Source organism: Apus apus, chromosome 19 (genome assembly GCF_020740795.1).
Source record: "Apus apus isolate bApuApu2 chromosome 19, bApuApu2.pri.cur, whole genome shotgun sequence".
In the NCBI taxonomy this organism is placed as follows: domain Eukaryota; kingdom Metazoa; phylum Chordata; class Aves; order Apodiformes; family Apodidae; genus Apus; species Apus apus.
Window position 1 is genome coordinate 3009838 of NC_067300.1, and position 12077 is coordinate 3021914.

Consider the following 12077-nt stretch of genomic DNA (forward strand, 5'->3'; position numbering starts at 1 on the left):
AATAAAAACATTTTCTTGAGCTACCTGAAAGCCAAAATTAAGCATAAAAAAAAAAAAATGGGCAGCATGAATCTGTATTGTCACTCCTAAAAATCTTCAGTTCATCTGTGGAGCTGATACAGGTAATTAACATTATTCTCCAGCATCATTCCCCATTAGTTGTATAAAGGACAGAGGACATTCTTGTGAGGTTGCTAAAGCACCCTTGATACCTGAGTGGCTGCTGTACTTTGGGGAATTTTTTTCCTTAAAAAATGTCCTTTCACTCCTAAGAGCCTATAGGAGTATGATCAGTGGCTTCTGTTCCTAAGGAACAGGAAAAAACAGCAGCTTGTTTTTGTCATGTACAATGAGCATGTGTTTTGTCAGCCTCCCAGATGACAAATGCTGCCGCTGTGTGGCAAAACACCATTAGTGGAAGAGGAAAGTCCCATCATGAGACCTGCCTTTCCTACCCAGGATATGAAGTGGCACACAGAGCCCTTGGGATGCCTTGGTGAGGGCTGAACTGCACCTTAATGGACACTGCACAGATGAATTTCCAAAAGACCCCAGTTGTCCCTCTGAGAGCAGCTGGGACCAAACTCCCTTGTGGCAACCTGATCAGACCCTGCAGGTCTGCAGGATGCTGCCCTGCACTGCAGTCATGATTATTTGTTTTAATTAATGTTTTCCATCACAGCAGAATCAATGAGGGTAAAAATGACAGACCATGTAGAGGGTAGAGAGAGGGGGTGGTACCACCATCACCCCAGAGAGAATAACTTTTAAACATTATCATCAGTAGTTCTGGGGGAAAACTATTGCTGTTAACTTGTACATATGAGTAAAATATGGAGGAAGAACTGTTTGTGATAGGTGTGGGAAGATAGGATTTTATCATCAACTCCCATGCCCAGCAGTCTCACCCCACATTCCTGGTGGGATGGGAGCAAGAGAGATGATCTCAGCCTCTGGGCAGGTTACCAGTTGCAGGATCAACACAAGCTACATGGAGAAAATAACAAATGCCAGTCCTCTCCTGCTCATCCTGTCTACATCCAAAGCCCGTGGCTGTCACTAGGTCCTGCCTTGCTGATGACTTCTTAACAGAAAAAGAAGGGAAGGAAACCACAGAGGAGGACAAGGCAGCAAAAGGAGAACAGTGAAAGATCTTTCCCCCTCTTCCTTCCCCATAGTGGGTGGGGGGTTTGCTGTCCAGAGAGGTCAGACCTTGAGAGAGGATTGCTTGGCAAGGCTCAAACCAGACTCCCTCAACTGCACCAGTTACAGCAGCACAGCAGCACCTGTGTATGCAAGGATATGTGCCTGGCTTGGGAAGAAGGGGGAAGCTGTGAGTGGAAAATACAAAAGACTTTCACTCTAGGTTATTTTCCTGCTTCATTTCCACAGTAGTGTTTGGTTTAGGTTTGCTGGTCTGTTTGCTAGCTTTGTTCCAACTGTTATTTTACTATTTCCTCTATTAAAGCTAAAGACTTTCTAGCTAATTTATTCCTTTCTCACTTGTACAAAAGCCAGAATAAAGTAAGACTGAAAATAAGAGTGCCTGAGCTACCACCTTCAGGGACAGAAATCTTTCCTTTCAACCAGGCTGGAAATGCTGGAATACACATCTGTTTGTCTAATAATCAACTCCTTAAAAAGAAATTAGTTAGATGCCTTGGTGGCCCAGCTACCCAATGTGGTTTAACCTGAAGTCCAAAGTATTTAGTTGGATTTTTTGCATCTCCTGCTCTATTATCAATTATCCATAGGCTATTTACATCTGACAAACATCTTTTGGGCCATTGCCTTCAGTTGGTGACATGTGCTAAATCTCCCTGAAAGAACTGAACAGGAATGTAGCCATGAGGAAAAGTATAACTCTTAGTGGTTTACCATAAATATCCTGGAAATCAGTGAAAATGAGGACATGCTGCTAACAAGAGCAGTTGACTTTAACCATCCCTCTGCATTATGAGTCAACCCACACGAGCCTGGAGAAAGGTAGCTTGTGATGGATGCATGTTCTGCTTCATGTTAATGTCTGGCTGAGTGTATATGTGCCCTTGCTGTTTATTCAAGGGATGTGATGGTAATCAGTGGAGCTGGTCAGAAATGTGACTTTCCATGCTAACAACTGGCACCACAGACATTAAGGTGAATCATGAGGCCATGCTGCTTCAGGAAAAGCTGCTCAGTGCTGAGTTATTGCTGTCCCTTCTCTGTGTGTTGTCTGGAGCACACTGCTACAGCAGAGAAAATGCACTTTTTCTGCATTTCTGTTGCCTTCCTCACATACTGAACTTACCTGTTCCCTTTTTATTCCTCTCCTTCCAGAATTAGACTGATTTGAAATGATTATGTTTTCATATTAGCAAGCTCAACATTTTTAAAAAAGAATTTGGGTCACAGGACACTGCTCAATTTGCTTTAAATTTAAATATGTTTCAAAATGAAACTGATTTTGGTGGGAAAAAAAGGGAAAAGCTTCTTTCAAAAGTGCCAGAATTAAACGTTTCAAATGATGAATCTTTTTGTTTTCTTAAATTAATCTCAGCAATTCAACCTAAAGCTCAATAACTTTTTTTCCATGACTAACATCTGCATGTTTTCATAGAAAAAAAAAAAAAAAAGAAGAAAAAACACTTCAGGTACAAATAGCAAAAATTTTCTTCTCCCTGTCACTGGGAAAATGAGACTTGGCTCTGGTGGAGATTTTTAAGAAACCTCTGTCCGTTTAGGATAACTTGAGTCACAGACAGTTGTCTTTACAACTTCATTAGTGTGAGAATATGAAAGAACTGGCATGCTGCAATTGAGGATTAAGGCCTTGGTGTTTTTAAACAAGATGGCATGAACTGGCAGTCACATCTGCATGTTTTCTTCTGGATGATTTTACCTGGCTAAATCACTAAGCTAACTTCCACCAGAATTTTTAGATACACAATAAGGGGAATGTAAAGCAACTGCTGATCAAACCATAAATAAACTTCTCAATAGCTCTGGCAAATTTTGTTGTACCTCTTTTCTAGGGAGGTAAATTGTTGTGGAGTGTTGATATGTTCCAGGAAATCATTGGAAAAGGCTGATCTAAAGGCAATTTTTCTTGGCTCTCCAAACCTGTGCTTTAATTGCTATACACTGCTGCCTAATTCCAGAACATGAAAGTAATTAAATAAAACCATAATAAATAAGCAGTGATGAAGCTCAGGAATCTGAGATGGTTATCATAGAATCATAGAATGGGTTAGGTTGGAAGGGACTTTGAAGATCATCTAGATCCAACCCCCTTGCATGGGCAGGGACACCTCCCAGCAGCCCAGGTTGCTCCAAGCCCCATCCAACCTGCCCTTCAACACTGCCAGGGATGGGGCAGCCACAGCTTCCCTGGGCAACCTGGGCCAGGGTCTCACCACCCTCACACTGAAGATTTTCTTCCTGAGGTCTCACCTCAATCTCCCCTCTTCCAGTTTTACTCCATTCCTTGTTGTCCTTTCCCTCCCTGCCCTTGTCCCAAGCCCCTCCCCAGCTTTCCTGGAGCCCCTTCAGGCCCTGGAAGCTGCTCTAAGGTTTCCCTGGAGCCTTCTCTTCTCCAAGCTGAACACCCCAACTCTCCCAGCCTGTCCTCATAGCAGAGCTGCTCCAGCCTCTGATCATCTTTGTGGCCTTTTCTGGACTCCTCAGGAGCTCCATGTCCTTCTTATGTTGTACACAGTTCTATAAATACACAAACAACTCCACCCCACTGAACCTTTAACTTGGATATGGGACACGCAGGAGACAGTTCACACACCTCAGTGACAGCCTGTGCTGGCCCTGAAAAGGAGAGATGCTGAAAGAAGCAGCCATGGTGTTGTTACACTTTTCACTGCAAAGACAATACCTGTGGTTGCTACTGCACTGATGGGCTGGGAGCGCCGGCCACTGCTAACTCCATAGAGCTCAATTTCATACTCAGTACCCTCCTTCAGCCCCGTGACATCCTGGGTGCGCTCGTGGCCCGGCACTATCAGTTCCAGTGGATCAGATTTCCTTTTGGTATCCCTGATTTTTAGAACAAAGCTGTCAAAAAGCCCATCATCTGCAGTCCAGGACAGCCGGAAGCCATCGGGAGTGGCATCTGAAACCAGAAGGTTGTCGACCTCGGGCTCTGCTTCTAAAAAAGGAGAAGATAGCAGTGGGGAAAAGAAGTGCTTGTTGTTTGTTTTTTTTTTTCAGTCAGTTCATTAAAGACCTAGCTGAGGTCTGGCTATAACATACTGTAAGAATCCAACCACAGTTCAAAGAGAGGGAAACAATCTGCAGCTATTGAAAAAAAAAGAAAAAGAATGTTAGCATTAACACATACTGAAGAAGGTCCATGTGAGTGTGTGCAGGCCCATTCAAACTTTCACTCTTTAATTGCAAATCCACTGCAGGGACATCACCATTTGCCTCTGACATGCAAAGTTACACATGCTAAAAGGAAGGTTCATGTGCATTTCTGTCTTGCTGCCTATGCAAAACCTTTCTGTCAGATAAAAACAAGCTCTTGTTATAGAACAGCAGGCATGCCTGTAATGTTGCCAGGACTCTCTCTGTTAGGAGGACAATACAGAAAGGACTTCAAAGAGTCCTTTTCTTCATGCAAACCCCCTATTTCATGCACTTCTGTGATGCTTCTGATCAGATCTATCCTTGACTTGTATATTCCACAAATGCTGAGGCAGCAAAAGTGGATCATGAAAATTCATATCCCTTTAACAGCACACCTGAGTCCAAATGCAAGACCCACTGTCTTTAGTGAAACAACACATCCAAGAGGATCTCTGGAGCTGCAAGTTATGAATTATATTCAAAATACCTCTGCCTCTGTATGGTCAGGTATCATTACCTAGAGAAATTCTACTGGAGCAGTTACTATCTTACAGCATCTCCAATGCACTTCTTTCTTCCACAGAAAGATATTCCTATTTATTTCCTTGTGACCCTCTAAATCAGATAGCCCCAGATTTACTGCTACTTAGACAGCAACATGCAAATGAGACCTGATGGTCTCATCTCAGAATCAGCCTGCAATGATTTTTTTTAAGAAAGTTCTAATGCTGCTGGAAAACAGCAGCTATGATGAGGTTGAAAACATGAGCAAAAGCTTTCTGGAGAGAGATGCCAACTTTCTGAGGGGAACCCACACAGAGAGTGAAAGAAAGGCCACAGACAAGAAATCCAGGGTGACTCTTCCTGAAGGTCCTTTTGGTTGGCAAGTTGGAGAATGCTGATGTGCCCAGCAGCTGTTAACTACACATGCAGCCATTTCTCTTTTAAGGTTTTGGTTAGAAGTACCTGCATGACAAAACCAGAAGCTTGACTTTCAGCCCTCAACCCTCAACATGCGCCTCTACAGGATCCTCCATAAAGATAAAAGGGAAACACCACATTAAAAGGAAGAGAACTTCATTGGTGAACCCATCAAAAATTAGGAGTTATGTGTAGCCACGATGCAGAAAAGGATGCAAAAGCCAAGGTCTGCTTTGCAAATGGATTGCAGAAAACACCTTCCATGTGAGAAGAAAAGCAAGAAAGACAGGGTGGAAGAGAACAATTTGTTCACATTAAAATACCTGTAACAGCCACAGTGCTTAGGGGCTTTGTTTGGTGCCCCTGGGCAAACCCATAAAGCATAACCTCATAGCCAATGCCAGTAATAAGGCCTTTAAGCTTCAGTTGCCGCTGGGCTCCTGTAAGGAGGAACTCCTGTGGGTCCAGCAGCTTGCCAGAATCCACCACGACTACTAGAAAGTTGTCAAAGGCATTCTCCGATGCCATCCACGACACTGTGAACCCGTAAGGGTTAATATCAGAGACAGTTAGGTTTTCCAGTGGGGGCATGGCCTCTAAAAGGAGGGAAGGTGCAAACACACACACACAAAAAAGAAGCGAAAAACAGTGCAAATTAGAAAGTGTCACAGATTCCACCAAACATAAATCACATTTTTCCCCCAAAGTATGAACTTCGTAAATGTGCATAGCCAGGACCACAAGACTAGGATTTTCCATGAAGCTGCCAGAAGTTAAATGCTCAGCTCTTAATTTTCATTACTGGTGTCTCAGCACCTCATCCCACAAGCTCCACTGCAGTTCCTTCCAACCTCACAGTGTCAGCCTATTTCTGCTGCTACACAAGCAGTGTCAGACAGTTATAACCAAAACTGTTTCAGAAATGTTATCCATCAAGCTTTCATTTCCTTCTGCTTGTGTCCACCAGCAGTGATTTAGAGACAAGCCTCAACTTTGCTATTCACAATTCCATCATTTTGCTTCTTTACCTCTCTACTTCACATGAATATCTCCAGCTTTTCCTTTCAATGGTGGAGGAGTCAGAGATGCCAGAAGCACTGCCAGAAGCAGGACACTGATCAGTTAGGGTCACTGCCAGTGCAAGTACTAAATACTTGTAAGTTTGGGGGTTTTTGGGATGTAGGCAAGAAGCCAGAGCTTGCACTGGCAAAGGGCAGGGGTTAACAACTACAGAACAGAGCAAGGTCTGTCCACAGATCTTCCCAGGCAGCTGCTAGTGTGGTATGTTGGCAACTTTAAGAAATTCCAGTGAAGGCCTCTTTTTTTTTTTTTTCTTTTTTTAACCACAGCAAGACATTTGTCAGCATTCTGAAGCTGTGGATCAATTCCTCCAAACTTTCTCACCAGGTTTCTGAAAAAAAACAAGAGAGTTTTTGGGAGAGGGAGAGTTTTTCGGTGTATTTTGTTCGCTCAAAATCTGACAAGTCAAACAGGAAGATCAACTAGCCCTGCTAAGCTTGATCCTGGATCCCAGGTATTACTAGTATTTCTCTACATTATTTGACAAACCTCACTTTGTTGGCTCAGGAGCCAACTCATTTAATCTTCCAATCACTCAGATTTCTCTAAAAAAAAACCAGCAGTTAGTTAAACCCAGAACTTTCTCTGGGAAAGGGTTTTGGATTTGGTTTTGACTTATTTTGACATTGCTGAGATTGTTGTTCTGTTAGAATTTGGCATAAAAATTGCCTCCTGAAGTTTTATAATTTGCAAGTTCTTATGTGTTTATGTTTACACATTTGGATGCCAGAGGATCAGGTCAAATTTACTCAATTTGGACACATTTTTGTAGCTTACCTGTTTCTTATCAAACAACCCTAAAGAGTCGTATTTTGGTTTGGTCTCTGGGAGGGTTGTTAAAGAAATTAAAATCCCAAAATGCTGAAGTCACTTTCCTGGGATAGGTGTCAACACCAGGTCTCTAAACCAAGCAGGTTTATGTGAACTGCTGGCACAGCCTTCTGCTGTCTAGAGAGTGCCACATGTTTATCTAGCTCTGAGAACCTTCCTCTCAAAACACCAACATCCATGATTTCTTTTCAAAAAGGAAGCATTTGTGCTCTGGTAGAGCAGAAGAGCAGGGGTTTTGAAAGCAGGGGTTTGAAAGGACTGTTTCTGCCTGTGTGACTGAACATCATGGAATTGTTTTGGTTGGAAAAGACCTTTAAGATCATCATGTCCAATAGTTTACCCAGCAATGCCAAGGCCACCACTAAACCATGTCCTTCAGTGCCATATCTACACAGCACAGAAATCTCTCCAGGGATGGTGACTCCACCACTCTCCTAGAACTGACCAGAACTGGTGCAAAATGCAACTATTTGCCTGAAGGAAAATGGTCGTGGATGTTGCCTTTCACAGAAGGTGGCAGGGCAGGTGCTGTGAGGGATGCTGCTACTGCAACTCATGTTCTTGTTGCATGTTAATGAAGAGAAAAGAAAAATGGAGTTTTTTGGAGTTTTTTGACAAAAAAAGTTTCTCCATTAATCCTGTTTTTGGTGTCCATATGTCTATGTGACAAGCCCTAGTAGCACACACTGCCCACGTACTGGATAGAAGGCAAACTCTGTGGCATTTATTTGATCATCTAGAAGGCACAGGATGTACAACCAGTTCTAGTTAAAATCTGGCCAATATATTCAGACATAAGGGCTGTGCTGAGGGGACAAAATCCAGTCCTCTCCAGATCCTTCACATACAACTATTGAGTATTAGGTAAATTTTTCAAATTCCAGGAGTTTAAAAAAATTTAATAGACATTGGAGAAAGACTCCAAAGGGCTCTTAACTCACTTTAAACTAGTAATATTTTTTAAGATCAACATGACTGGTCTGACCCATCTTTGCACTAAGCTTGCAAATCAAACCATTGTTGCTGGACAAGATATTCAGTGCTGTAGAGAGTCCTTCTTTTCATCCATGTTGGAATATCATTTTTTCTAAGCCAATAAACAGATTGCAATGCCTCAAGCAGGTACCTGTCATGACAAAAGCAGTGAGAGGCTCTGTGTGGACACCTGCACTGGTGGTCCCCTTAATGTTAATGTCATAAGCAGTGTCATCTCGCAGGCCTGAGACGTGGGCGCTGCGAGCACCTCCCGCCACCGTGAGCTCCTGGGCTTCCTGTGCTGCCTGGGAATCTCTAACGTGTATAACAAACTTGGCAAAAGGCCCATCTCTTGTGGTCCAGGAGAGGTTGAAGCTGCCAGGGGTAACGTTTGTGAGTGTGAGCGTGCTCAGCTGTGGCTCAGCCTCTGAGGGAGAGAGGAACACAGGTGAAGAGACAGCGTTACTCCAGGGCAGGGGGCTGGCAGGGGGGGTTTGTAGGTGCTTGAAGAGAAGGCTACAACTTTTAGCCTTTTTTTTTGTTTTTTTGCAGTGGTTGAAGGAAAATAAAAAGGGGAACATTGCAAGAGCTACTTTGTCAGGTTTTGGAAAGAAGCCACTGAAATTAGTGCTGCCTTTTAATTTAGTTTTTCATTCAATTTTCCTAAGTGAACTCCATTTTCTTAATGAAATGTGGGGTGATTCACAGAAGTACCAGCAATGTCCAGTCCTGTGATAAAACCATAAAATTATAAGAATTCCATGCTGGGAATTTGATGGGAATATAAACCCACAACTATTCCAAAGTAGGAAGCAGGATTTGGGCAGGGATTAGGGTGAGTCCGAACCAAACATCCTCTAAATCCCAGTTCAGCTTCTGTTTAGTGTTTCTGTTGTCTGGAGTTGCAGATATTTTTTTATTTTTGGACCCTTAAGTTTATGAGGGGTTTCAATCCTAACAGTGATTATCTCAGCACTAATCTCAGGCCAAAACCTCCCTGGACTCCAGAGATAAGGTGTTCCTCATCCTCTGATCAGGCACAATCAGAGAACATCTAATAGGCTGAATAAAAATTCCCCCCAGCACTGTTGATGCTCTCCTTTTTGACTGTTCAGTGGTCAGAGCACTTCCTTAAGAAGCAAAGACTTGACTTTTCTGCTAGAGGAAATTGAAATTGTTTCCCCTGCCAAAGGAGAAACTTGGCCTTCAGGCTTCAGGAGGGGGACAGCTCCTTACCCCTCTTGTTTTAAATCTATTCCATTTAGCATAAAATCATTACAAACTCATTAGAGAGAGCACAAACATGGCCCAGAAGTCACAGGTGGTCAGAGAAGCCTGTGCCTGCCCTCAAGGTTGATTTTCTGGTTCATCTCTTGCCAATTGAGTATAAATCATGAACACCTTGGCAAATGCAGCCAGTTAGATACAGAAAATAATGATGTCAGTGATTCATGCTGGGAGAAAAGTAAGAAAGATGTATCCGACTGACAAAGAGAACAGTGAAATGATGAAATCCTTCTCTTAACTAAAAGATGAACTGCTGCAAGGTGTTCCAACTTTTACCCCCGTCCCTCATTGTAAGACTTTAAATAATAGTTCACTCTCTTCTCTGGAACTGTCTAGGATCAGGTGAATCCAAGTGACCCCAATTAAGGACACATGCTGTTGTCATGCTGTCAACCAGTGACCATCAATGCCTTCATGGCTGACAGTGAAGATGTCACCATGTAAGCATGGTACTTCTGAAGACAAGGGAGGAGATGAGACAATATCCACAAAGCAAACATGCTTGGATGGAGGACAGAGTGAAACCGAGCATGGAGCCATCAGCCCCGCATGCAGGTCAGAGAGGACAAACTGGTCCTTTCCAACCTCATCCTGAAATGGCCACATTCCTTCACATGCCACTTGCATCCAGGCAGGCACGTTCGCGTCATGACACCCAGACTCCAAAGAACACTACATGCAAAAGAAGTTGAAATTGTCTCTTCAGGCAAGTCTTAGTGATCTCCTGCCATCCTGGAATCACTATTGCCACAGGAAAAGCTCTGACATCCAGTGAAACAAGCCTTAGAGACTCAAAGGTAACAAGGCAAGTGACAGAGTGGTGGGCTGACCATCAAGAAAGTTTGAACTTGGTTTTTGATCCCTGCTTTCTGCTGGAAACACATCAAAATAAGAGGCAGAGAAGAACCTTGGAACCAACACAAGTTGGCCAGACCACTCCATGCAGTTTTGGTTGGTCATTTAACATGCTGCATGAAATTCCCACAAGAGATGCAAACGTCTTGGATGACAATTGGTTGTAAGAACAAAGAACCAGGATGGCATGCAAGTGCCTCTCCAGGCTGACAAAGACATGAAGGCTTCCCACCCACATGAAGGCAAGTGAGGATGAGATGAAGAAGAACTTTATTCCAGATCAAGTGCAAAGACACTCCTTGAAAAGGATTAACCATCTGGAGCAAGTCAATTATATATACACAGAACTTGCAGATAAGTGTATATATAAAGAAACCAACCATGGTTTACTACTGGCTCCCTTAATGCTGGGACACTTTTTCAGCCTTTTCCATTATCTTACATCTCTCTTTTTCCAAGTGCTCTCAGGCTCAGAGAGTTTCAGCCTCCCCTCATGGTGACCAGCCTATAATTTATCAAAGGAAGGATGCTGAGTTGGAGCCACGTTTTAGAGCAGTTCGGTGGACAGCAAAGGATAGAAGAGAAAAAAGCAAACCTTGAAGTTGAAACAGTGAAATACCTGTGGTTGCCAGTGCTGTCAAGGTCTGACCACCTTGCCCATCAATTACACCATGGAGTTGGACAGTGTAATTAGTGGCAGCTTTGAGGCTGGTGACTACATAGCGCCGGGAAGCTCCTGGCACAGTGTGCACCAGGGAGTCCAAAGGGAAGTCAGAGTTTCTGACTTCTAGAATAAAATGGTCAAAGGTATTGTCCTGTGCTTCCCACGTGAATGACATGCTGTCTGAGGTAGCATTTGAAACACTGAGTTTGCTAAGGAGAGGCTCCTCTACTATGGGAAGAAAAACAAATGGAAATGTATTGAAATTATTACAACCCAAGGCAACAAAATAAAATCATACAAAACTTTGAATTCACACAAGCCACAGGTCACACAGGTCCTCTAGCTTTGTGTTTCTCAATACTTTTCATAGCACCACCCTTGCAGTCATACTGCTGATGTTACCCGTGATTCAGTGAAGATATTCACAATCTGTTAATGTTAGAAATCCTACCTCTCTGTGAGCTGATCACTGAAATTTGATTTTCTGACCATGTTGATCTATTGCTGTGACAACTTCTCCTAGGACCATGTCAGCAGGCAAAATTTGGTAGACATATTAAATGATCACAGCATGAGTTATTAACTGCCTGTAATGCACTTTGTGCTTCTGTAGTCGAGTCCTCTCCTTCACTTCCGTACTGTAACTGGCTACAGCACATCAAACATTTACCTTCCTTGCCTTTCCTGCAAAAACCTCTCAACTGTAAAACCTCAAGATGTGTGATGTGCCAACAACTGCATGCCAGCCTATTTCCTTCGTCAACATCAAGTCAAATGGACTCTTTCAATCTCACATCCAATGTAAACTGAATTCTGAAGCTGAATTCAAGCAATGCACCTGCCTTCTAGGAGTCTGCTGCCACAGACTGAAATGTTTCTGAAATCTATTTAGAGATTCGGGAAAAAAACCTGTATCTAGAAATCAGCTTATCTGAGAGAAACAGTGTCTCTCTTCTCTGCTGTGTGACAGCTGCAAACACACACTGCAAGGCTAAAATAATGAATCATCTCCCACTTGGTTCTTGGGAAATGTTTTGCTTCTCCTCTGTGCCAGGGGTTGCCCCAACCTTAAATTTTGAACAAGAGTAAACTTATTGTGTTAATGAAATTACACTACAATGGGATT

At 43.0% G+C, this 12077-nt stretch overlaps 1 protein-coding gene across 4 annotated transcripts in view; it reads right to left on the reverse strand.

The window, feature by feature from the left end:
- TNC (tenascin C) overlaps positions 1 to 12077 on the reverse strand; it is a 72982-nt gene that overhangs the window by 13334 nt on the left and 47571 nt on the right. For 3 of the 4 annotated variants that reach the window (XM_051636727.1, XM_051636729.1, XM_051636730.1), the window contains one exon: positions 3866 to 4138. In XM_051636727.1, the coding sequence (XP_051492687.1) occupies positions 3866 to 4138 (273 nt within the window). Of the gene's footprint in view, positions 1 to 3865; positions 4139 to 5582; positions 5856 to 8296; positions 8573 to 10906; positions 11180 to 12077 lie in introns of all 4 variants that reach the window. The other variant, XM_051636731.1, reaches the window with a different exon arrangement.